This window comes from Zonotrichia albicollis, chromosome Z (assembly GCF_047830755.1).
Source record: "Zonotrichia albicollis isolate bZonAlb1 chromosome Z, bZonAlb1.hap1, whole genome shotgun sequence".
NCBI classification, from domain to species: domain Eukaryota; kingdom Metazoa; phylum Chordata; class Aves; order Passeriformes; family Passerellidae; genus Zonotrichia; species Zonotrichia albicollis.
Genome location: NC_133860.1, coordinates 47113833 through 47141049, shown reverse-complemented (window position 1 = coordinate 47141049; position 27217 = coordinate 47113833). Strand labels below are relative to the sequence as shown.

General features: G+C 34.9%; 1 protein-coding gene across 50 annotated transcripts in view; it reads left to right on the top strand.

Moving 5' to 3' along the window:
* Window positions 1–26449, top strand: part of PTPRD (protein tyrosine phosphatase receptor type D) — a 1168317-nt gene extending 1141868 nt beyond the window's left edge. For all 50 annotated transcript variants that reach the window (XM_074533114.1, XM_074533153.1, XM_074533152.1 and 47 more), the window contains 7 exons: window positions 8138–8423; window positions 8873–9051; window positions 10321–10447; window positions 11380–11505; window positions 15847–16001; window positions 19955–20090; window positions 22461–26449. In XM_074533114.1, the coding sequence (XP_074389215.1) occupies window positions 8138–8423; window positions 8873–9051; window positions 10321–10447; window positions 11380–11505; window positions 15847–16001; window positions 19955–20090; window positions 22461–22529 (1078 nt within the window). In that variant the 3' untranslated portion in view covers window positions 22530–26449. The remainder of the gene's footprint in view (window positions 1–8137; window positions 8424–8872; window positions 9052–10320; window positions 10448–11379; window positions 11506–15846; window positions 16002–19954; window positions 20091–22460) is intronic.
* Window positions 26450–27217: the final 768 nt, after the last annotated feature.

The window sequence follows — 27217 nt, the reverse complement described above, 5'->3', positions numbered from 1 at the left end:
GATGGAAGGGAGTTCTCACATCCCTGACATTTTTGCTGGTTGTCTCTGTTCCCTCCTTTTGTGATGTACTCTTTTTTTGGTAGCCTGAGTAAAAGTAACTATTCTCTGGGTATTTTTTTTCTTTTCTTTTCTTTTTTTTTTTAATAAGAGATAGGGCAGTAAAAATAGTTCCATGATTATGCCACATTTTATTCTAAGTTTCCCAGAGGACATACTGAGACCTGACTTTGATTTGGCCAACAAATGGCTTCAATTGAGCAGTTCTGCTGAAGACTGATGACTTTTCGCTGGGCAAAATAACCTGCCCCTCATTAAAATGTAATAATTGTCTGTAAGATTTTTTTAACAAATGCAATGCCTTTTCCATGTGTTATCTCAAATTACAAATATGTTGCTGCTGATAATTATTTCCATATATATATTATCATGTCCTACAAGGCCTGTAATTTCCTTTGACCTAAGCTGTAGTTTGATACATTATTTGATCAGCACTCTTAGTGAGTCATTTTATCCATATGTATTTAGTTAATTGGTTATTTTTCTCCCCACCCATGTTTATATATAATATACTCTACAAAGGAAAAGGAAATCTGACTGCTTGCAGCTGAGTCTAGTAAAAGAGCAATTAGGTTCTATCAGAGCCAGCAGCTGTCCGTAATGAATTCTGAATTAAAATTATGAGTGAAGAAAATAATCCAGCCATCTGCAGGAAATGTGAAAATATTTTTATAACCCAATAGCTGAATTCTGGAAAGGGGTATCTCTGAGATTTCCCAGCTGTACCTACATTAAATTCCGGAATATCCATAGACACAGAGTATGCTGGAACACATTGCATCAACTTGGCTACCCAGTGTGTTTGGCTAACTTCGAACAGGCTGTATTTTTATCTAAAGTAATCAGCATGAAAGTCTCTTTAAATCCTCTCCCCACGTCTCTAGAAGTAAAATGCAGCTTTAAAAATAGTCCTGTTATCTTTTCATGGAGGCTTTCCAATCAGTATTCTGCCCTGAATATTAATCTTTCTTCATTTTTTTATACTTTTAGACTTAATTCAGGGTCTCATCACTTATCAGATTTTCTCAGTGACTGCTGCTCCAAGTAAATTCTGCATTGTGATGTCTATTTTTTTGTCACCTGAATTTTAAAAACATCATAACACTATCCAAGCTTGTTTTACAGCTATCTTGAAACGTCTATGCTAAAACTCCCATTATTTCCATTCTAACTTGCCCAAAATTTTTGCACATAAGTTCAAAATCCTGAAAAAAAAGGAAGAGATTAGTGTCTAACCTCTAAGTGACAAGTTGTGATTAAGAAATGTGAAATGCTTTGTGGTATTAACCTTTCACAACCTGATTTTCTGTGTTACAGAGAATTCATGATGGTATTAAGATTTCAGAGGTTAAGAATTGTTGTAATGAGTACCAAGCTCTTCAGCAGTCAGTGGAGTATTGTCAAATATTATAAAGGGTATTTATTTTTTTTACTGCTTCATTTAAGAAAAACCAAGACTAGTCTTCATAGCTCATCAGAGCTTCATAGCTCTTCAGAGCTCATCAGAGAAGCCTCAGCTTTTTTAACTCTGTTTTCTACTGTTAAGCATCTCACTGCATTAATACTGTCTTGCAACCAATTCATTTTAAACCAGATCTAGAGGTGACAGCATCAAGTTTGTCTCATGCTCTGAATGTATCCTCTAGGTGTATCATTTTCTATTGAAAAGGAAGAGACATTCTGAGATAGAGATCCAAAACAATAGGTCTACTACTACAGTCATATCAGCTTCAAGGTTCAGGACTAAATTGCTGGTTATTTCCAACTTTTCAGAGTGTTCACAGATTCATTTAGGGCTTTGAATTGTGGTTGGTATTGCAAAACCAAAACAGCACAAAAAAGCCAGTGTGGAGTAAAGAGTCCTGGTGATAACATCTTTCTTTTACTTTATGCTTACCTGATGAGGTCCTGTGTCTGGGTGACAACCTCAGACCATTTCACTGTTCCATCTGTCATAAACCCAACCAGAAAAAATCCCAGGGGAAGCTGCTGTTAAATTTGCTGTTAAATTGTGGACAACAGTTTCAAAAGAAGAAATTGTTGTCCACAATAGGAATACAAAACACCTAGAATCAGGGAAGGGTCCAGAGGACTCTGGAACGGAGTAATTTTAGTGGCTGGCAAGTACTTTCAAGGTCTTCCAGCTATCCAGATAGCACCAGTTCACCTTCTGCTACTTGCACTGATAGGCTGATAGCTCTTCTCCATGAAAGTGTAATCAAAGCACAGAAAGAAATATTCAAAAGTATGAAGCTACTTCTCAAAACATTCCGCCCTGAGAATGCAAAGCAGGTTAACTGCAAAGAAAGGAACAAATAATTGTTAGCAGCAAGCAGCATAATTTCTGTCCATTGATTTCTCTGCTGTTCTGTAATCTTCACTTTTATTTATTGACTGTAGGATCACAGTGTACTTCCTCTGCTAAATTACTCAGAAATTGCATTTTTTTTGTATTTACTACAGCTGTTCAGGGATAGATCTATCTTTAATTGAAGGTAACAAGTCACAGTAAGATGTGTTTCTAAAATTAACCTTAAAATACTTTCTTTTTCTAAACTCTATTTCAGTCAATTTTAGAACATTCTTTCTTTAGTGGAATGCATAATGTCACGAAGGCAAGTATACACTGAAACTCAACATACATCACAGAGAAGATATATTTAGGATAGTTACTCTGATGATAAATACAGAAATCAGTACATTAATATATAAGATTGTATTTAGAGAAGTAGGAAGATAAGAAGGAGAATATAGGAGAACTGAATTAATTTTGAAATAAAAAAATCGCAGTAAATCCTTGTAAACAGATAAAATAGTACAGAGAAATAAAGTTGATTTTAATGTCTTTTCTTTATATGACTGAGTAATTGAAGAAATCAGATAATACAGTGATTAAGCAAAGTGTATATGTAAAAATCCTCTATGAAAAGCAGGATTATGGCATGTATTGTTATATAGAATCAACAATCAATTCTGAAGGAAAACTATGATGAGAAAAATAAGAGATTAAATAAGGTCAGTGAACTTCTCAGTTATGTACAATTTCTGCTATTCCATCTCATAAGCAGGACAACAAGAGATTTTTTTCACCAACAGTTCATGGTTTCAGGAAAGCAGGTAGAAGAATTATGATAATTTGTCCCTTTCAAGAAAGAAGAAGCAAGTATCATAATTAAGAGTGTGACTTTTCAATGGTATAGTTAACAAAGGTGTCAAGTACCTGGTGGCTGAAATGTTGATTCAAAAGAAGAGTTCTAAGATGATCTGCTTTACAGCTGGGAAATTGAATGTTTATGCCTTTTATAAATATGTAGGATCATGACACCAAATTTACACAGTGCATTTCTGTTTCTCTCCCAGAACATGTCTAGAATGTTATTTTTCAGAATCCCTATCCAAATTCCAGCAAAATCTAATAAAAGGATTTCTGTAGGGGAAGTTGTGTCTGTAACATGCTGGTTAATAACCCTTAATTGATCCTTTCCTCTCTGAATTTTTTTTTGTCATGCATGATATTCTGTAACAATGTGTTTCGCAATTTAATTATGTACTACTTTAAAAATTACTTCCTGTTTGTTTGAAAGTCTCATAATTTCATTTCATGATCCCAATTCTTATTTGGCAAGTAAAGAACAAATAATTTTTGTTTCATCTTCTGTATGTAACATTAATTTATGATCGATGAGAGGATTTGAACTGCTCTAATGGAATGTCATTGTTAGAAGGGTCTCTTAAATTTTTTGTTTTGTTGAACATTACAAATGCTACATTTTTAGCTTGCATGGAAAAATTCACCTTTTAAAATTATTTTAGTAAACAATTATTTCCTATACATGGGATTTGTTAGAGAAATTTTTAGAAGTTTTGATTCTCTGTGTTTTAATATTTGAGGGTTTGTTTGTGTTCCAGTACAATCTCATAAGACAGCTCCTTATCCTTGATCTCTCCAGAGCTGTACTTGGGATTAGATGAAGAACAAATTTACTTCCTGAACATTATTATACTTTTGCAGGTGCATATTACAAAAAAATGTGGGCTTGAATCTGGGGCAGTTACACTTGAAGAATTTATGGTAATAGTAGAATTCTGAGAACGTATGACTAAAATGAAAAATCTTATTAAAATGCTTCCTTTCTTAAAGGAAAAAAGAAATCTGACTGGCTTTTGAGTTGTAACTATCCCATGTTTTTTGTCTACTACCTATGAAAACTAGGGAGAGTTCTAGACTGAACCTTTTCTGCTTGTGGTGAAATACTCTCCTGTTTTCCAATTTCTTTATTCCATGTTCTTTTTCAGACATTTTATGTGACTTCAGTGATAAATATGGTTGCCTCCATGCATAGCCTAGGGATAAAGAAAATTCAGTCAGTGAAGTCTTTGGTAAAGCACTGCATCTAAGTGCTGAATACCATTCTTGTTCTCTGGTATCCAACCATAACCACAGTGGGAGGGAAAGAAAGTCACTGTACACTTCGATACACTGCCAATAAATTCTCAAAGGTCTCTTTTAAGCTTCTGTATAATTCTTGAAGCAATCCAGTATCTCTTCTAAAATGAAATTTCAATTTACGTCTTTGCACAAGGTCTTTATGTTATTTTGATCAGATGTTTCTTTTCAAAAGGATGTTCATTGGTTTTATAAGGGCCTTTTTTTTCTGCTTCCTCTCCAGGGGGGTGATTTTCTGCTCTGTTCTAATTTGCTAACCACAAAATGGGAAAATAATCTAAATATCGCTCTTGTCAGAACTACTACAGAATTTCTATGGGATCAGAATCTAATCAATCGTTAGAAGTTCCTCAGTAAAATCCAGATCTTTTTATATATTTCCCATATCACAACCAATTTAATGTACTTTCAGTTTATAAATGCAATCTTCATTCAGTCTGAAACAGTAATATTCAATAAAATTTTCCCCTGATATGAGTCAAAGATGTCCTACATGATTTTTGTTCCATATTTTACTGTCTTTGCTTCCAATTAAATGATCTGTGAATACTGGTAATTACACTGCCTTCCTTTGCCAAATCACTGAAGTATCAGTAAAGGGTCATCATTTAAACAGCTACAAATTAATCACAAAAGCCAACCTTTAACACATCCATGCAGTGATTTGAATTCAGAATGTCCCCCTTATGCCTCTTCATTTTCCTTTTTTGAATTGTAGCTGTATTACATCACAGGACATTAAGCATGTTTCAACTCATGGGACTGAGTCAGTCATGATTTTAGAAATTGAAAGCAAATGTTATAATACTGTAAATGACAATATTTGAAGCAGCAACAGTTTCCCAATAGGCATGTCTATTTAGCAGATATCTAGGTTTTCAAATTGAAAATGTAGTAGTTCTTTCACTAACTGAAACAAAAATTCTAATTTTGACAGCAACATCAGAAGATGCAAACCAAAAGGGCAGAAAAGCCAATAAAAAAAGTAGAAATTATTCTTATTAGCTGAATTATCATGGTTAGCAGATGAAAGACAGAGATTTTTTTTTAATACAGTTCAGTGGCTTATTAGTGAAGATTCAAACTGTGTGGCTTCCCAGCAGTGCATCATAGTATATTGAGAAGGCTGTGTAATAGTGGAAGAGAAAGAGAAATGGGATAAAAAATTTGGGCAGGATAGTTTCTTTTATATAATAAACTATTGTAGTTTGGAATTAGAAGGTATTGGGGGCAGGAAGGGCACATTTCAAAGAGTTAACACCTTCATAGCACTGGTTCCATTTTTATGTGGAAAGCCAAAAGAGTAGTTTGGTAGACATACATCAGTCTAATGGGCAGAACTAGAATGTAGTGAACACCTTAAAAGAGTAAAAATCTCACTGGATAATATGGTCCAGCGAGATGTGTGTCAGGAGCCCAAATGTCTCCATAAATGTAGTGTGTCACCCCTTCATCCTTACCATGAAATAATAATGTGTTTGGATCTGCTTTCATGATCTTCACAACTTCTACATATTTCTGTAGACTAGCAAATATCTTCTGTGCTAGAGTATACTAATGGCTATCACTCTTTGAGTTTGCTCATGGAAAAAATAAATATATAAATTATAATAAAAGACATGAAAAGAACTGAAAATTGTTCAGTCCAGCTGAAGGCACAAGTTTTTAACTGGCTTGGGGTTTTGCAGTTGTGGTCTGCAGGTACCAATGACCTTTTTGATGTTCCATCTGAAAAATGGCATATCCAGTTATAAACATGATGTTGGAACAGCAATTTAATACATTATAGGAAATGTACATTATACATTATAGGAAAAAGAACCATATTCTAGATTACTGAGAAAATTCTGCCCTGACAAACTTTTCATTTTTCTCGCTTGGCCCATGGTTACTAAACTGACAAAAACTGAATGTGAAAAGTAATTATTGAAGGAATGGTTTAAATGTATAAACCAATCTGACATACAAACATGTGCTACTTCTGTTGGTTTCCATTACAAGAACAAAAAAAAGCCCAAAGAAAATCACAAAAGTGAGATAACTTTTTAAGGTTTTCTCCATGATTTTTAGCAATGTTAATGTCAACGGGTTTTCCTGAAATGCAGAGCTTTTATTATACAAGGTAAATGAGCTAGGATAACTATAATTTTCTTTTTTTTTTTTTCCTTCTCTTCAATTTCCATTGATGAATATCACTGAAAGGTAAATTTTCTCTAACTCGGAATACAGGTTAATTCTTGTCAGAGTGGCATCTAAGAAAGTTGAGATTGATGTGTTTGGTCTATTAGCAGAAGTCCTCAGCTGTTTGAAGGGAATCTGCTGCTTGGAGGAGTAATCCTTGGCAAGAACACGTGATTAACAATATGTAAATCTGCTGTCTTAGAAAGACAACTTGCCTTTTGTTGGATAAAATATCTTTCTATTTTGTACTTCCTTCTGATTTGGTTATAAGGAAAATCAGTTTTACTGGTAATTGTCAGAGATTCTTAAGAAATAAGAAAGAAAGAATAAATAAATAGGAAAAATAAATGTTTGACCTTGCCTATCAGTTTTAGGATGGACTTAGAATATTTAATATCTCTTGAAAATAGAGAAACTGTGAGAAGTTTTGGCTTTATAGTTGTCCTCTAGGAGCTTGATTATAATTATTTTTGTTTCTTTCTATTTATACTCAAAAGATTGCAGTTCATAGTGTTCTTAAATATTCTTAATTTAGCTAATCTCAGTGTCCTGAGGGTTTATAAACTGTTGCTTACTATACTATGTGTTTCATTTTCAGTCACTAACTGACAAAAGTTAGGCATTTAGAAAGCCTGGGACTGTAATTCATTGTTGCAGGCATGATGTGATCCTGGACAGAAAAACAATGTACGAATCCCATCACATTTTAAACTTCAGTTTAGTTTAGCTACATGATGCAAGTAGTTGCAACAAGACTTCATTAGGTTCAATCACACAAAAAGGTGTTCTGATTTGGTTCACTGCAGTTGGCATCCAAACAGTTGGATTTTCCCCAGCCTACAGCTAGCACAGCTCTCTAGTCATGGGTCTGTGCAAAGACTAACAGTATGTCCTAGCCACGGGAAACAGCAGAGGACAGAACAAACTGTGTTAATAGAACTCCCATCAGCAGCGTTGGGAGATGGGTGGAAAGTTGACCAGCAAAGTATGATAGAAATATGTAAGACACATTTTCTGTTAGATTATTGTTTGCCAATGAATTTACCTCTGTAAAGAGAATAGCAACAATAGCACGTTTAATGACTTAGAAATCATGCTATAAATAAAGCTTGAATTCTTAGAGTATTTATCATCTCCAGTAATTTCCATTTTTAAGCACATAAATCTTGAGAGCATGTTGCAATGTGTTTTATTTCTGTTATAGTCAAACCTCAAACTGCAAGTTACAAAGGTGTCATATAAAAGCATTCTGTGTTCTCAATTGCTTTTAATTTATATTTAAGGAGTTTACTTATTTCAGGACACCAACCTCTTTCATAAAAGCTGATGTTCACATTCAGAAACATGTGGTATTTAAATCAGCATTACAAAAGTTTAAATCTTGAATGATGTAAAAGTAAGCACAGTGAATGAAACAGTCCATGTTTTCTCTCCCGTGTTCATTTCTTTTAGTGCTGGAGTCGGCAGGACTGGCTGTTTCATTGTGATAGATGCCATGTTGGAGAGAATAAAGCATGAAAAGACTGTAGATATTTATGGCCACGTAACTCTAATGAGAGCACAGAGGAATTACATGGTTCAAACTGAGGACCAATACATCTTTATCCATGATGCACTGCTGGAAGCAGTGACATGTGGAAATACCGAAGTGCCAGCCAGAAACCTGTATGCATATATCCAGAAGCTGACACAGATAGAAACAGGCGAGAATGTCACAGGAATGGAACTGGAATTCAAGGTACTGGCATTTTATGTTGTGGGTAACCAAAACTAAATGATCTAACACTGAAGCTGCTCTGTTCTCCACCACTTGTTTCCAGTAATCAGAAGATAAAAGACACCCTTAGACTAAAATTTTAAATTAAATATCTGGATAAGAACCATTCAGTTGACGTTGATTTAACCATGCTGTTCCTTTATTGTTACTGTATCTTGAAATATGTGTTTGTGTAGTGATTTAATCCTGGAAATTTGTCCAAATGCACTCACTAATGGAGCAGACATTGTACTTTGAAAAGGTGTTAAAGAAGCTTTACAAATATTTGGGTAATGCAATAGAATATGGAAAAGTAAGCATCTGAAGTTGAAATTATTCATTAGTGGCTACTGAGCAGAAAGTATAAAACCTCATAGTGTCACTTGTCTTTGTTATACCTCGCCTTAATTCTTTTAACTTGTTTTCAACAGCGTCTTGCTAGCTCTAAGGCTCACACTTCAAGATTCATCAGTGCCAATCTTCCATGTAATAAATTCAAAAATCGCCTTGTCAATATTATGCCATATGAATCCACAAGGGTATGCTTGCAGCCTATCCGAGGAGTAGAAGGCTCTGATTATATTAATGCCAGTTTCATTGATGGATACAGGTACAAATCATGTTGTGTTCTTATCTTTACTGTTTTAAGAGTTTACAGAATTGTTTATGTAATTATTTTGAAAAAACCAGAACAGAATAGAAATCCAGTAATTTTTTTGTCTGTTCAGGGCTTATTTGATTGGATGTTTTTTTAAAAATTTATTAAAGGGTTTATATTTTTTCCCCATGTAATATAGAAAAATTTTGTAAATTACATAGAATCTTAAATGTTATATTTTAACCTGTGTTTAAGCCACTAAGAGCTCTCAGTATGCTTTACATGCTGAAAGTTAATGAGACTTCAAGCATGCTCATGATTTGGACCCCTATATCTTCACAGTTTTTCTGCTTAAAAGGATATCTAGAAATAAGATACAGGAGATACACTCTGTGTGTTAAGGTGATAACCCACACTTGGGACACTGCCTAGGACCTGATCTAACCAATGAAGGCCTTTTGTATATAAACAGATGTGCAGCCCACTGGCCTCTTCATGACAACATGGAGCAGTATGACCTCAGCTGACTTAAAGCAGCTGGTTGAAAAAGACATGAAAGGGAAATGGCATTATTTGCCTGTGTTTGCCATAGTTTAGGTGTGCCTGAGTATCCGTATCCACAGAGTGAATTTTCTGAGCCTCAGCTCATAATTGAAAATAAACTCCATCTCCACTATCACCCACAAAGGTATTGCTGTTGCTTGGAAGAAGCAAGAGCAACACAAACTGGTCATCATCTTATAAAGCTGTTGATGCAATCTTTTAACATTTTGGTGGTAGCTTTCCCCAGTTGGATATTAGGGCCTGGAAATTCACACTCCATTCCCAAATTTTCTTCCTGCCTTACTTTTGCTGGAGGCATCAGACTGTTGAAATGAAGTTAATAAAGAAACTGCTTGATGCTATAATTCCTAAACTTAATAGATTGTTAGACAGTTATTTCTATAAAATGAACCAGCACAACTAAGTGTTTCTTAAGTGCTTTTTACAGCACACAAAATTGAGCAATTAGAGTTGCATTAAAATTTAAATAATAATGATAAAGTCATACATCATAATATTAACAGAGTAATTTTCCTCTCAAAGTTCTAAAAATAAAAAGCCATAGTTTGATTAAACACTCATAATAAGGTTTTAGTGTGCTCATTATTAACAGTATATACATTTTCCCTCCAGATAATGTTTTCATATAAGCAAAGAACATGAGTATAGATCCAAAATAATACTGTAAATAATACTGTTAATCTACTTTTGTTTGTTTGTTTGTTTTTGTTAACATAGACAACAAAAAGCTTACATAGCTACACAGGGTCCTTTAGCAGAAACAACTGAAGACTTCTGGAGAATGCTCTGGGAGCATAACTCTACAATTGTGGTCATGCTCACTAAGCTACGAGAAATGGGCAGAGTAAGTACTGCTCTAATATTCCTTTACTAAAATGTTGGCTACAGCAGCTCTTTTCATTAAAATATTTAATTCTTAGGGATATCTAAAGATGAGAATTCTTTTGAAACAGGAGTGGCCTTCCTGGTCATAGATGTAAATTTTTCAAATCTGTTGATGTGTTGCAATGGACAAACTAGACATGGTGTGTTCGTGTGGGACACATTGAGATTGAACAAGAGAGACCATTGCTGTCTATTGAAAAAGAAAGATCTCTCTTTTGGAAACTTCACTTTTGCAGCATCTCATTGTAAAAATGTTAAAAGAAAGTGTGATATTTTTTAGATTGGAATATCTTCTGTGTGTTCTGTGCTGCACATGAAAGTTTCATCCCCCAATTTGCAGTTCTAAACTCATTTCATTGGTACTCTGCCTGCTGGAAGGAACGAAGTAGTCTGCTGTCTGGACAGGATTACATCAAGAGAAAGCTGGCATCTGATAAGTGAAATCTGAGTTAGACCATGTGTCTGAGAGAAAAGAGATTATTCAGGACATGGCTAGTGGATGAGTAGTGACTGAGGATAGAGCAGTGACTGAGACTGGGGGGACTTGCTCCAACAAGCAAAAAGGAAGAAAACTGAAGGTGGTATCAAGATTTAAATTGGGATAAAAATTCACCATTGAAAATAAGATTAAGAATAGCTCTTGTCACTGATAGATAATAAAACTGAGCAGAAGTATAAGCAAGTTCAGATATACAGCAATCAATGAGAAACCCTTTGCAATGCAGTGTTAAAGATAACTTTTTACTCTACACCAACACAAGCAGTTCATGTTCCTGTCACTATTGACACGTTCCATGAATATTATACTTAGCTGAGTAAAAAAGGGTTTATACCAGTTTATGGTAGCGCTCTCAGATAATAGGAAATGTATTTTACTTTGTTATTTCATAGGAAAAATGCCACCAGTACTGGCCTGCGGAGCGCTCAGCCAGATACCAGTATTTTGTGGTAGATCCAATGGCAGAGTACAACATGCCACAGTATATTCTGAGGGAATTCAAGGTTACAGATGCAAGGGTAAGTCAACATAACATTACATTTCTTCCCATAAGTTTAAAAGAAAGTGTTTATTTCTTTCTTTTTTCTGTGTTTGGGGGTTTTAGGATTTTTACTATTATTAAGAAAACCCAGAGATATACTTTCTACAAGCAATAATAAAAAATCAGATGAAGTTATTTTTAAATAAATGGGATCTTTCTGTAGGAATGATTGACTTCATTCAGATCTAGCATCTGGGTAACACAGTTTTATAGTTCTGAACTATTTGTGCCAAAATACATTAGATTATTTGAGAACTATTTTCCTCTTTTTCCTCATTTTCCCCTTGATCATTATTGGCTATAATTTTTGCAACATAGAGTGTTTTTTTTTGTTTTGCACTGCCCTTGAGGCTGAGTGAGTATGAAGGTTAATATACTGAGATTTTAAAACTGCAAAGCAAATGACATTCATAAGAAAAGCTGGACAAGCTTTGCACATTATAATTTGATTTTTCATGTAGTATATTTTCAGCTCTCTAGTATATCTGCAGACTAGACACATGCAGCTGTGACCTTAGCATCCTCATTTTCATACTTCATTTCTTATCTGAACTCCTGAGTCCAAAACTGAATACTCATATAAGATTAAACATACATAAACTTTTAATGTATATTTGGCGTTTCTCTGACTTGATTTCTAACATTTCAGTCTCTGTGGTAGGAAAACATACTGTCAGCCTCTGTTTCTGTAGGCACTGTGGAATAATACTTGTTCAAGCACAACAGCAGGATGTAATGTCTAGGAATATCATGAGTGTCTACTCAGAGTTGCCTGTCAGGTTCTGAAATATTAGACTTCCTCATGGTTAACTAGACCACTGCTTTTAATGTGAGCATCAAGTAAAATTGGGTAGTATTGTTATTATTGTATCAAGTGAGCATATGAACCTTTTTTTTGGCAAATGAGATTCGGGTGTAGATTTTTGTAAAGGAACTGTAGATGCATTGGATCTGATTTTCATTCCGTTTGAAATGTGAATCATACGACTCACATCTTCTCTAGCCTATTTGTGCTTAAGAAAAGTGGAGAACAGGCTCCTAGCATCAGTCTTTAAACATGCTTGCAAGCAGAGATAGTCAAATCCAATTTCACTGCAAATATCCTGATAGTTTTAATTGATTTTCTATTAAAAGTCTGTCTCAAGTTGGAAGAATTATTGTGTGACATAGTTCACAAAGCTCTGATCACAAAATTACAGTTATAACAAAAAGCCATAGCTGTAATCAAAGTGTCCCCAAATATTTTATATTTTAAAAAAAGTTCCCTCAAGACTTTGCATTGAAGTAGAATATTTAGGCAAGTCTGCTTACCTACAGCTATCAAACCATTAAAGGGCCAAATAATTAAATAATTAAATTTATCAGAACTAATTTTATTTGGCATGATATTAATAAACCTCTTTTAGAAAGCATTAAGCACATTGAAGGTCCTGGTATAACATTTTACTGTCACATGTTATTGCTTCTCAAATTTTAAGAACCTCCTTATCTTGATGGTCCAAATTTTGTTCAGTGAGCTGACAGCACCATCCTGAATTTTCTAGTTATGCTGGAAAACTATATCGCCTTCCAAAATTACTGGAAGTCGGAAATTCGTACCAAAATGTACATTATAGTTTTTCTCTAGTTAGGCTTTTGTGGCTGTCACGCCCAGTAATTGAAATCATTTGACTAAATTGTTGCACTCAAAGAAGAGTAAATGTTGGAGTGATTGCAAACATCCTCTGTCCCTCTCATCTCCAAGTCCATCTGTGCTGTTATAACACCATCCATGCTCTGGCAGAGCCAAGATGACCAGTTATTCCACAAGGACATAAAACAAGGCACTGTACCTGTGTAGATGCCACCAGCAAGTGTCTGCAGTGGAACTCTCTTTTATTTCTGAAACTGAGCTGTGAGTTGCTGTGTGGTGAAGTTGACCTCAGTAACTGTTTCCAGGTATTGCTTCAAACGGCTTTGTACTCACTTTCTCTGGAAACTCAAGAGGTCAATATGTTGGGCCAGTCTTATTTAAGGCTAAACTATTAGTGATGCCTGTAAGAGAGTAATATCAATTCTAAAGCATAATCAAAAGACAATTGAATATCCCCTGTGAGGAGGAAGAATAAATCCAAACGGTCAGCCACTAAACAGGATAAAACATTAAAAGCCCACTGTGCCACACAGGGATTTTAAAGTACTTATTTTGATAACCAACTGTGCAAACTGTCACAGTATTTAAAAGTAAAGATTTTAATAAAATTTGGCATTTGTATCTGGACTGCTGTTGGCAAGAATCTCATTAAAAGAAATCAACACTCTTTGTAATGTCAGTAACAGAGGGAGCTGTAAAAATTGCAGATCAGTTCCCCATATGCTTTAATGCTAGTCTAACATAGACTAAGTAACTTTACTTCTCTGCTCATTAAATAATATTAAATAACAGAGGTTATTGTCATTTCACAGACTTGCATTGGAATACTGAGTTACTTAAATCATGAAACATACTAATGCAGTTGATATATACACACCAAAAAAGACATACTTACCATTAGATCTATTTATGACAGAGAAATGTGTTAACTTTCCAGTGACAGACTGGACTTAAATAAATTAGTGTCTTCCTTACTTTTTCTACCTGGAAAAAGTAAGTTGGATTTCAGGTTTTCCTTCTTTGCTTTGAAAGAATAGAAGGTTATTTTGAAGGGAATCAACCTGTACTTGTGTCTTCTTGATAAATTTATATCATCTGCCTAAGGCTATCTGGAGGATGCAATTTCATTATGTCTTTTTTGGAGAAAATGGGATTACGGAAGCCATTATTAGAGATGTTTGTATTCACAAAATGCCATTTTTGGAACTAAACATTTAGTTCTTTGTGTTGATGCCCACAATAAATCCAATTGGGTGAATATTTTCAAACATTACCTATTTGTCTAAGTGGAAAAAAGTGTTTCACAGATACAGGCCACTAAATTGTCAGTGTGACCTAGTGGAAATACACACTGTGGGAGTCCTCTCATGGAGTAGTTGCTGGCACACACACATTTTTTCTGTTTTCCTCGCTCATCTGAGACACAGGAAGCAAAATCCCACAGAGCCAGAGGAAATATAAAAGCAAATTATTGGGGTTTCCTTTGGTTATATTTAAAATCACTTCTATATAATTTCAAATGTCTGTAGCAGTTGAATGCTTGTGGTCTAAGGAAAAAGTGAGAAAGATTATTCCTGCCTCCAGCATAACTTGCTGCTTTTTGATGGGAATCTCCAGTAATAATGTCAATTTTTCATGAGTTTTACTTAGAAGAAAGTTCAATTTTTCAAGAGTTTCACTTAATAGAAGACCATTTTGAAGACATGACAGGGTAGGTGCTTAGAAAACATGATGTCTAGAGGCACCAGTTAACATCACTGGCTCATATTGCCATGATTTTAAACATTACAGACGTGCAGATTGACAGTGTCAAAATCATCAATGTTTGAAAATGCAGAACAAATTTGCTTTATTCATTTGTATTGCATTTTTATGTGTCCTGACTTTTTGCTCATTAAATAGGCAGATAGCACAAGTTGGCATTTAGTAATTCCAGTGGCTTCATTATAAAAATAACCATGATGCTGTATTCGGCACTTTAAAGAAAAACTGTTAGTATTCCTAACCATGGGGATTGAAGAGCTTCAGATGGCTTGTTTTAAGAAAGGAAGCCCTTCCTTTCAATTTTAACTAACTCCAAGCTGTTGGTGAATTAAATGAACTATTAATGAAGAGAAATTTGTTAAACAACCAGCTTGTTTATCCATCTTCTTGCAGGAAAAATGTTCACCTCATAGAAAGCAGCTTACTGTTAAAGATAACATCTGCAAGGAGGGCAATGACTTAAACAAGTCTTATCAGTAAAGATATTCCTGCTGAGAAGTAGTTGAGCATATCTCAGAAATGAAAAGCCAGATTAGATGACCTTATTCTACCTGATATAAAGGAATTTGTAGTCCACAGGATTCAAAACATAATATACCAAAAAAGTCATATACTCCTCATGGGGTTGTTATAGCTTTGACCTCAGGCACAATTTTTACACCATCAGAATGCCAGGCAACTCTCCTATGCAGTGTGGAAGAGAATCCATGCAATATGGTTAATGAAACTCATAATAATACTTTTGGGCTGATACAAAAGCTTTAATAGTAGTACTGCAGTTGAAAGAGTTTCCATAAATGTAATCTTAGCCATTCCCCATCTCCTCTCAACATCCTTACTTTGTGATTGTCTTTATGATTATTCGCTGACCAACTTCAAGCCACAGCAACGTGCTTTATTTGTGTCTAACTTTTGTTAAAGGATGGCCAGTCCCGAACAGTGAGGCAGTTCCAGTTCACTGACTGGCCAGAACAAGGAGTGCCAAAGTCTGGAGAAGGATTTATTGACTTCATTGGCCAAGTGCATAAAACAAAAGAGCAATTTGGTCAGGATGGACCAATTTCTGTTCATTGCAGGTAAGTAAATAAAGCTTAAAAACAAATTATATGCAGATTTGTTTTTTTCGTAAAGTTGATTGCTGATTGTGGTGAACGTGTATATTTAAACAACATTTCAGAGGTGAAGTGTCATATCATGTAATCAAATAGAGGATCTAAAATGGAACAGCATGAACTGCTGTATGAAATGGGAACTGTTCTGTGATAATCCATTTATACAAAAATGGTTCTTCAGAAATATGTGGAAACACGTGATTTTTTCACATATAAATGCTTCTAATTCAGCATAAAAGCAGTCTGTGCTGCCCGCAGAAGGCATAGGAAGAGCCTTATCACAAGCTGCTACATCTGATATTTTTTCCGCTAGAAATTAAAGGCTTTTACTTCAGTAGGAATTATTATCTGCAACCAAGCTAGTTACACCTCAGTGGCACATTAGTAGCAATCAAGATGAGGAAAAAAAAAAAAAAAGGTAGCTATCTCAAGAAAGGGAATGGAATAGAAAGTAATGTTTAGAAATTTTGCCTGTCAAAGAAATCATTGAGGTTTGAGTTTATGAGTTCTAGCTTCAGAACTTTGTGCTCATTTTTGATGTGATGACTTCCCTTCTTTGCAATTGATATGCAGATGAAAATTACTTGCATGGTGTTTAGAAATAATCCAGCATGGGTTTTTTAATATTCTTGTATTTTTTATTTATTTCCACTACAGTATTCTAGAGCCTATAGCAGATGGCCAAAAATGATATCTTTATCTCTTATCTCCTATTTAATAAATTGTTTTCTATAAATTCCATTAGGATTTTAGATACTCATTTTTGTAATATGAAATTCTTTTTTGTAGATTAAATATTATTATTTATATAACAGAGATGCAAAATACTGACACAAGTTGCAAGTTCTTACTGCAAGCCAAATAGTGTCCCAATACTATCATGAAGACAAATGAGTTTACTAGAGCCTAGTAAACAGAGGAAGAGAAATTTTCCTCTTTCCAAAGTCATCGGTAAACAGAATTTGAGTTCTTTATGATCCTCTAATCTGAAAGACAGACAAAATAAATGTATTGGAATACTCGAATCCTACTTTTCTTGTGTGCCTAAAAATTTTTACAGGCTGCTGAGGAGAGTAGCATACAGGGCACTGATTGGGATTCATTGCACAAGGGGGATGAAGAACAAACCAGATAAGAATAAACCTCATTCTTCAACATTAATGAGTTTTGAGAGGACAGGAGTAATAAGCAATATTTATGCCTTTATGCAGATAAGAAAGCCGAGCAGTATTTTTATTCTAGATTCTTTGTGCCATGCAGACTTGTCCACTTGTGAATACTGTGAATACTGCTTCCATTACATTACATATCCCTCCCAAATGGATGTGATCTTTCATGGTAAAATTATGGACTTCTGCCATTGACATTGCTAGAAAGAAAGTCAAATGCAGTGTAACTAATCATGGCTTGGTTTTTAAATGTCTTTATCATTATTGTAATGACTATTTAGGGACTGGTAATGCTAATTATCATTGCCAGTGTTAGCCAACTTACATGAATAGGAAGTGTCCCTAGCAAATTAGTAAGTTTGTTTATTTCTTTCAGGAAACACAAGATCCTGGATACCTGTGCTTTCCTAGTCTCTGAGGAATTACTGAAATAATGCCTTCAGTTTGTACCATGATGAGTTCTACAGTGAATTAAAACACCCCTAGTGTCACTTCCTTTGGGTCTCCTTTACACTCTATATAATTTTCACAAGCTTGCTTTCTCTGTTATGCAGTAAACCCCCCCAACCCACAAATCTAAATTTTCTTTTTCCGTAACATTTTTACAAATAGGTCAGTGTGTTGAATTAAAAAATTTCTAACCTCATGAGGCAGATACTTAAAACTATTTTAGAAAGCAATGGGCTATTCATCTTGAAGTAAAATTTTCACTTAAACCAATATTAGATATTTATAGTCTTTTTATTCCAGCTTTTAGCTCAAGACTGAGGAAGACCTTTCCCAGAATGCAGTCAAGATGTATTTTTAATAATAAACTCTTCTCTCTTGCCAAAAATCAATACATCCACATAGTTCATTAAAGCATCTCAACTTTAGCTTCTAGTCTAAAATATGAATCATGGGGAGTTATAATGCATCATGAAGGATTTCTTTACTCTAGAAAACCTTAGCATTTTTGGATAGGAATTGTTCCAATGTTAAAGTATGTTTGCTACTCTAAAGGGAACAGGATCAATTTCCCACAGGCTTTTCTCAAGACATTACACTTGATGACCAATTAGGATTTGCAAGCATTGACATGTTTCCATATTCGTTTCTCTTCCTCATTAAGTCTCTCCTGGAGACATTTGCTGATTTTTTAAGTACCCAAGACAAGAAAAGGAATTTCTTCCTTTTGCCTGAGATTTCCAAGTAATTTTTTTAAAGTAACAAAGATTTGTCTACTGTGAGGCCAGAATGCTCTCACACATGTAAATATTTTTCTTTTTAATTAAATAGCAGAGCAGGACAATGTAAAATGGTAGTCTGTGTTCATTCTCCTGGTCATTTCCTGGGCTACTTAGTTTAGATCACACTGTAATCAGGTCTGCCAAGTTCAAGCTGGTTCCAACGAGCCAGTTCCAGGATTTTTCAGGATGTTTCTAACGTACTAGCTGTCTAATTTACCTCATCAGGCACCTTGCACTGCAATTGCTTTAGATGTCCAGGACTGTTATTATATCACATAGGTAAATCACCACTGACAACGTGATATTGTGTCAAGTGGTGTGTCAGTTGTCCTTTGGCTTCAGCAACCTGAAGGCACACATCCTATGCAAAATTTATAAATGCAATTGCATATGTCTAATAGCCCTAAAAGAGCTCTGACCTAGACCAAACACCAAGATACCATCATACAATTTGAACATTCAATTTCCACACTACTTTTTGAATTTGCTGGATTTCTGTCATAGTTCATACAAGAACTCATTCAAGAGTTCTTCACGATTTTCCTGTTGTTCATGCTGTTCCATTCATCTGTCTGGTGAACAGGTCTCATAAATATTCAGCTTTCCAGGGTTATCTGGCTGCAGGAAACCTTGTGAAATTATTAGCATCAACAGTGAGATGACAAGGTGTTTGGTTTCCATTCATAGAAGTTCAAACTTACAAAGTCTTTTTCTCTGTGTAGTTACCTGTCTCTTTTGCAAAGAATAATCATCTTGAATAAGTGATTGTTTAATTTTAAAAGCTGACAGCTATTGGCTCTATTGATGGCAAGAATTTCCATCACTTCTTGCGGGTTAAAGCGAATAGCAGAAACCCAGGGCAGAACAGAGAGCAAACAAGACACATATATATTCAAAGAATACTTTTAAGACCAATGTAGACAAACACGGTAAATGTATATCAGCACTGGAAAGCAAAGATCCAGACTGCCAGACTTGAATAAGACCTGAACTGAGATCTTTCTCTGTCCATTATTTGAATCAGACCATGTATGAACAAGTTCAATATTAAACGAACATCTGTACTTCAAACTTAAAGTAGAAGGTAAAATAACACAGAGAAGATGTGCAAAACAGGGCATATACATGAGAAACTAAAGTAAAGCAAGCAGTAAAATGCATTTTGGCTTCATTTTCTCTTGTCAGTTCCAATGTATGTTATTGGCAACAAATGTTAACATTTGCCTTCACCATGCAGTGATTATTGTATATCTGGATGAACAAATCAAGTCTTTGCAAGGAAGACTGGAGAGTCTGGATGTAATCAGTAGATGTGAGGTTCACTTGAGTGCAGTCATTCTTTTGAATGCAATGTGGTAATTTGCTATGGAATTTTGCTTAGTGAGCCGTTCCCCATATAGAAATTTATACACATATGGTGTGTTGTAACCACAAAGAATTTGTCAGCCAATTCTTTCAGCATTAACTATCAATTAACATTTGTTTTTTCCTTTTATTTTGTCTTCATTTTCTTCAACAGTGCGGGCGTTGGAAGGACTGGAGTATTCATAACCCTGAGCATTGTGCTAGAAAGAATGAGATATGAAGGTGTTGTAGACATCTTCCAGACTGTCAAAATGTTAAGGACACAGCGGCCAGCCATGGTACAGACAGAGGTGAGCATGAGTATCCTTATGCAATGGTGATGGAAAAGAAATAGTATTTACACAAGCAAAAATATGCACAGATAGATACTGTATAAGACATGCTTACAGTAATATCTGAAGACATATATTGGCCCTGTGACTACCACGTAAAATAGGACTATTTCCTGTTATCACAGTAGTTACTGCAAGATGAGGAAGAAAAAAAATAGTTTCAATAGTGGATCCTAAATTATGGTAGTTAAGAAATACCCATTTGTGAAGCATGACACATTTTTATTTGATCCATGCTCCCTGGCAGAAATGTGTGGTAGTAAAGAAGCAGGCAAATTGTTTCTGCAGGTGGATCAACTGATTTTTTTTTTTTTTTTCCCTGGGAGCAAGGTCTTGATTATGTCTTCAGACTGACACTGTATTATTTTCATGTTTTTTTGTGTCACCAAGCAAGTGGCTCCTTGGCCTGAAAATCATAATGGTAAATTCAGCATTCAGGATAACTATAGTGTAAATAATTTCTGTGCTATTAAGTGTGGCATAGAGAAATAAAGAAAGTGATAAGCAGTTTAGACCAGTTACCTGTGCCTGTATGCTTGGAAATCTGCCACATCATAAAGAATGCTTAAACATTATCAGTTAATGCCCTTAATTTTTGCCTTAATTTCTGAGCAGAAGACCTGGACTAAGCCAGAGTCAATAGGTTAGGGGGACCAACAAAAAGGAAAAGAGAAGGGAAACATTTTAGATCACACATTTATTTAGTATAATTTGATTGACACAGGCCTTTAAATTAAGTCTGTGAAATTTAAGATGGCTCCCCAGAGTTTGCCATTTTCCACAAGAAAAGTAGAAGCTGGATAGTTTTACTTCTAAGAAGACAACTTCATAAAGCTTATATGAAAAATACAGATACTTATTTTTAATCTTGTCAGTTAGCCAAGTAAATCACTGTGACCATACTGAAGAGTTAATTCCATTTCTTTCCCATTACCATCATTCTTCTGGATAAGCAAAATGAAAAATGACTGCTTTCTGTCATTTTGGCTGCAAGAAATAGCTAAAGTACACAGAAACTATGCTTCTTTGAGCCTACCTGACAAATGCAGAGTTCAATTCTGCAATATATGCTCTTTCCTCCTGCTTTGACTTATTTCTGTATGCTGCCCTTCATCCCCGCTGCTGAAAGCAGAGGTGTTCTGTAGGCATGTCTTCCAGGATTCTGTGGCAAACAAATCTCTCATTCAGTTATAAACTGCCAGGAAATCTAATCCTTATTAAACAAAGCACTTCCATGTGGACCATACGCACACTTAAAATTTAAGCATGTGTGTAATGCATTCTGCCACTGTTCTAACTATTCCAACTAACAGAAATGAACTATGAGTAATCATACTACCTCAGTGAAGCAAATATCTGATTAGTTCTCTGGCCTCCGAAAGGATTTTAATTGTGATCTTAACTGCAACCTGTGCAGTTACCACACAGCACTGTGTGGTATTTTATCAGAAAAATAAATAGACATCCCTGGTATTTTTGAGAAATTTCTTTTATTTTTGTTTTTTAAATTTTTTTTTTTTACTTTTTACCATTTAAACCAAGAATGGCAGTTGGAAATAAATACGTAGATGTGCCATTTTAGTGTAAGTGTGCAACAACATAAATGTGCAAAAGGACTGCTTTATGGAGGTGAGAATAACACAAACTTACAAATGTTAGATTCATCTGAGGTATGAGAAAATTTCTCAGCACACTAAACTTCTCTGTCTCCAGGTATAGGTTGAAATGAAGTCTGATTTAGGTGAATGAGGTCCTTTAGCTCTATATTTCTCCTTAAGTCTTTTTCTTGCCAAGGTATCTTCACATCTTCATCAAAGCCTATCTTACTGAAAGGCTGGAATTCCCTTTGCTTTCTTTGCATGATTTTTAAAGTGATGGTTTTCCATACAGAATTCCATATTCAGGCTGTGATGGACCCTTTTACTTAGTGTGTTGTATTAGCTGTAGAATTCATTGTTTATTTTGGTACTTATTTTCAAATATGAGCATGGAAAGCATCCTAGCATGTTCCTATCAGAAGAAAGCTTAATGCTGATATTGTTTTAATCCAGAATAACAGACTGTCAGTAGGTGGGTATATAGTCTCTGCACAAAAAGAAGCTCCATTCTGTGGAAAATGTTGTTGCATTAAATGACTGTCTATCTTCATCTGTTGTAACTCAGAGTGGTTTTCTGTTGGTGTCAGCAAGTGAATATTGCTGAACTGCAGATGCCTCTGCAGTCTATTTGTTTGCAGCTACAAAATATTCACTATTACTTGAAAGAAACTAGAAACCAACCAACAAGCTGATTTTTTGATGCATTTTTTTTCTGTTTTTCTTTCTCTAGGATCAATACCAGTTCTGCTATCGAGCCGCACTGGAGTATCTGGGCAGCTTTGATCACTATGCAACATAAAAACCCATTGTGGATTTTTATTGCAGGCCCTTTAAGATCCAGAGAGCCGCTTCTGAGCCATACAATGTGCTTTAGAAGTACTTCTTAACTCTTAGCTAAGGAGCAATTATTGGGGATATATAAAATAAAAAATAATAAAAAAAGAAACAAATGAACAAAATATTGGGGATATATAAAACAAAAAAAACAACAAAAAAAAACCCCCACCCAACAAGAAGTATTCCATGTGGACCAAGAATTCACAGTTTAATAACCTAACCATAATAAAAGAATCCTGACCAATGAGGCGTCTGAAGGATCTCATTAACAGATACCTCAAGGGTTTGACATTGGTTGAAGTTAAAGGGAAGAGGAAACTTAATCAGAAAGAGTGATCATCTTATTCAGGATTACATGATTTTGAAAAGAGGAGTTTTGAGAACTGCAGTTCAGTGCAAGATGTTTGTTGCAAGGTTGGGTTCTGGCTTCCCAAACAAAGCGGACTCCTTACTTCAACATCACCGTTTCCCATCATACTGCTCATCATAACACTTAAGGGAAAATGTGGGAATGTTTAAAAAGAAAGTCCTTGATTTAGTTTTTTAGTATTGTAAAGATACTGCTGACCTGTGCTTCATTTTTAACTGTGTAAACTTTTTTCCTTTTTTTAACAAGAGTTTATCATTCGATGAAGTGAATTAAAGAAAAAGTTGCATAACTGTTAATATTTTTGTTTAAAAATGTAGATTTTTTTTAAGCTGTAGAACTGTTATCTGTAATATTGTGCTGTAGAAATGTTAGATACTTTGAAAATTTGCACATTTTTGTGCAGTCCTACAGTACCACAGTCTTGTTAGATATGAATTTTGTAGTTTTATTTGGTTTTTTTTTTCTTTAAGAAAATATTCATTGTAATCAGTTAAATCAAAATGGGGGTTTTGGTTTATTTTGGAATCAACAGGGAGGCGCAAAGTATAAAGATGCTGCTAGCACATACACACACACGCACACATATGCACATGCACACTCACACCCTCTCTCTTTTATATATATATATATGTATTACTGTCTACCCTTTTTTGACTCTCTGTATAGTTGCAGAGAATACAGATGGATTCAGATACAGATTCACACACATGCACATAAACATATCAGTCCTTACATACCTGGATTTATGAAAGCATTGGGAAAGTTTTTCCACATACTACAATTGTATCAGACTGCAATTTGATCATCTCTGCATTTTTAAGGTCCATAAACTTCTGTTTCAAAGAGAAGTGAGGAATGCACATCATTGATATTTGAATGCCATCTCTATCCCAAATAATATTTCTATCCACATTTCCACCTGAACACACACACATGCACACATACAGAGCACACACATGCACACACGCACACAGAGTATGTGATTTAGGCTTCAAGTGAAGTTCAATATTTGTAACACTATAGTGCAATAAGAAATCATATTATTAAATGTAGGAGGTGTGCATGTGGGAAAGGTCAGTGCATATCCCTTTAGGAGGGGAGAATGTTGTAATATACTAGGTATTAAGATGTTTTAAAATTGTATTCAATAGTATACTGTCTATAGTGTGCGCTATATAATTTACATTTATCGTATGTAACAGGGCAAAGCCAAACACACATTGCTCTGTGAAATCAAACGTTTTGTGGCATACAGCATTGTTTGGGGATGCTGGGGTTTATTTTAATTTTACATTTAGAGTGCCTTATATTTGATGCCTATTTTGAATAGTATTTCTTTAAGTTAGCCTTCATTTGTATTTAGTTTAGTTTGTTTATATCTCTGTTGTTCTTTTCAGACATTTTAATACATGTACCAGACAATTTCGAAAAATATGCATTTCCAGTTTCCAATCAAGTATGGATGGTAATAAATGATAACCCAAAACATATAGGTAGTCAAGGCCCTTTATCTTTCCATATTTCTAATAACAGAATAGCCCACAAATTGGAAATCTATTTCTGGTTGGCTTTTCAAACCCACTTTGTCACTGGTTATAGTGTTATCTGTCATTGCCGAGCTGTAGCAGCACAGTAGCAGTAGTTGACAGCAGCAGTTCTTATGCATCTTCCTTTTTTCTTTTATTTTCTTTTTTTTTTTCAGATTTATTTTGGGACAAGTCCTGCTCATTCACTTGTGTCAACAGATTGCTAAAGTCAAACCCTTGCTTTCAGTGGGAAGGTTCATGTAAGGCCAGCAAGACTGAGCCCACATGACATATTGGAGATTGACAGATTTTATTCCAGGAAAAAGGAAAATTTTCTAAACAGCACAAAGTACTTTTTGAGACTCTTTCTAGAATGCCGTTTACATTGACCTTGGTCAGCGTGTGTTCTGCCATTGTTAGTACATCAGCATCAAAGGATGCTTTCTTTGGGGTTTCAAATAGGAGCATTGCTGTAGCTTCTCCATGTGGCCTCAACATTTTTAGTTCTTCTTCCAATTTTCCCACTCCTATGAGAAGTAAAAATAAGAAAGACCAAACTCCAGCAATTGTATTTGAGCACTTTTGTAATGAAAAAAAAACCCAAACCAAAAAAATCAAAACAGAAGTATAAATATATATATATATGGAATAGAAGTATTATAGAAGGCTACCTCAGAATGAGATTCTATAACTTACATCTGAACCAGAGAAGAATGTGCACTATGTTTCTTTCTCTTCTTCCTTCTTGATTTATACTTTGAAATAATTATTAAAATACCAGGTTATGTAGTGTGGTCATGTTCTTGAACTCAAACATAGGAATTCAGAAATACAAAACAAAGTGTCATTTTGAAAACATAGACTAAAGAAGGTTCCTGCACACTGGATCTGTACAAAGATCAGTGCATTTTCCCTAGCAGACTGTCTTGCAAGCTCCAACAAAAATAAGGGAGTAAAAGAAATACAAAAAAAGGCAGAGCCAATTTGTGAGAAAAACTGTTGAACAACTAAATACTCCTTTCAGGTTTTTTGTTTCTTATGATAGCTCTTAGCATCATTGATGTGCATTCCACTTTCTGTATTCCAATATATGTATTCTACAGTTAATTTAAATTGTGAGCATCTTTGTCTACATACATCATACATTTCCAAGCTTAAAATTGGTTTCATCAGCATAACCAGTACGGTGCTATTATTTACGTTTGTATGTGTAGTTATGTCTAATTCTGTAATTAGTTACAATGGGGGAAAAAACCCACAAAATATATAAAAATTATTTATACAAAGGTTTAATTTAGCTCTTTTTTAAAAATTTATTTGAGTGGTTAGATAGCAGAGAAGATGGCTGGGGGAAGGAGTGACCTTCTAAGGAGATTTGCACTTTCTATATATACCTTTGTACTATGCACTGCCCTATTGATTCTACACCCAATAATAACTTGAACCCATCTGTAAGAAATTGCTTACAAAACCCACTTGTATGTATTTAAAAGACACAGAACATGTAAAAGGAAAAAAAAAGCAACTGCTTTTTTTGCTTCCTTTTATTCTCTCCCATTTTTCTTTTTTTTTTTTTTATTTCTTTTTTTTTATTATTATTTTCTTTTTTTTTTTCCCCTTGGTGCCCTGATACTCCACAGATATCAGAAGGCTGCAGGTCTCATTATAACCATCCATTATGTGGCTTTGCCATTCAAGCTTGGAGTGTCTTTACAAAGATAATAAAAACTTGTGTTCTTTGCTCTTGTTTTGGATGCATAGACTGAAAAACTTTAAAAAATTACCTTGTAAAATGGCTTGTTAAAAAAGATACAATTACCTCTAATTAGTAGTACGCATAAATGTTTTACAGAATGAAAGGCGTGCTTTTTATTTTCTTACTTCGTTACATTGGTGGCAAAAGGAAGTCTGTATGAAAATCAGTTCTTTGCTGACACAAGTTCCATTTGTTACAGATGAATTCTAATAAAATGTCAGTGTTATGCAGCCCTGGTCTTCTTTCTTAAGCAGTACTTTTGAAATCAAAACTTGTTTGGTCCCTCTTGGTGATAAAGGAATTTAATTGAAACTACAAAGCAGTCATTAATCTTCTTAACTAGCTGCTGGACAGTGGAAAATGCATTCTTAGGTTAGAAAATATATATCATCTTCAGCAGCAAGCTTTGAGCCAGCATAGGCAAACCCTTTGGCATAATTTCTCATAGTTCCATCAGCTTAATTGAAATGACCACATTTTACTTGCCTCTGGAGTTTCCCTTTGTTCTTTAGAAATGTATCACTACACTGAGAGAATAGATTGTTCTCCATTCATGGGTGCAACTCAAAGAGGGCCAAATATCCACACATTTGAGGTAAATTGTGAATTTTTAATCCCTGCAGATTTAGCAGCTTCTGGGGTAAATCCAAAGTCAGTATTCAGTCCCTGGAATTGTGGCAGGCTGTCATGAGTTTTGACTGATTTCTGTTATGCATCACATATGCAGTGAGTGCAAATGTGAGTCTGTGAGGCTACTATCCAAATACTGTGGTAAAGTTTTTAAACAGGTTGGAAAAGTTTTAGATGAGTAAACACACCAGGTGTATCGAGGCAAGCTACAAAGGGCATGGCATGGCAACCTATTCAAAGAAAACAAGTCTTGCTCTGTCTGCTTGTTTTGAAAGAAGGCAGGTTCTGTCTCCAAGATGACTTTGTAAGAGAATACAGTCTATTAGCAGTTAGTATTAAGTACATGTTAATAAAGAATTCTCTGTGCT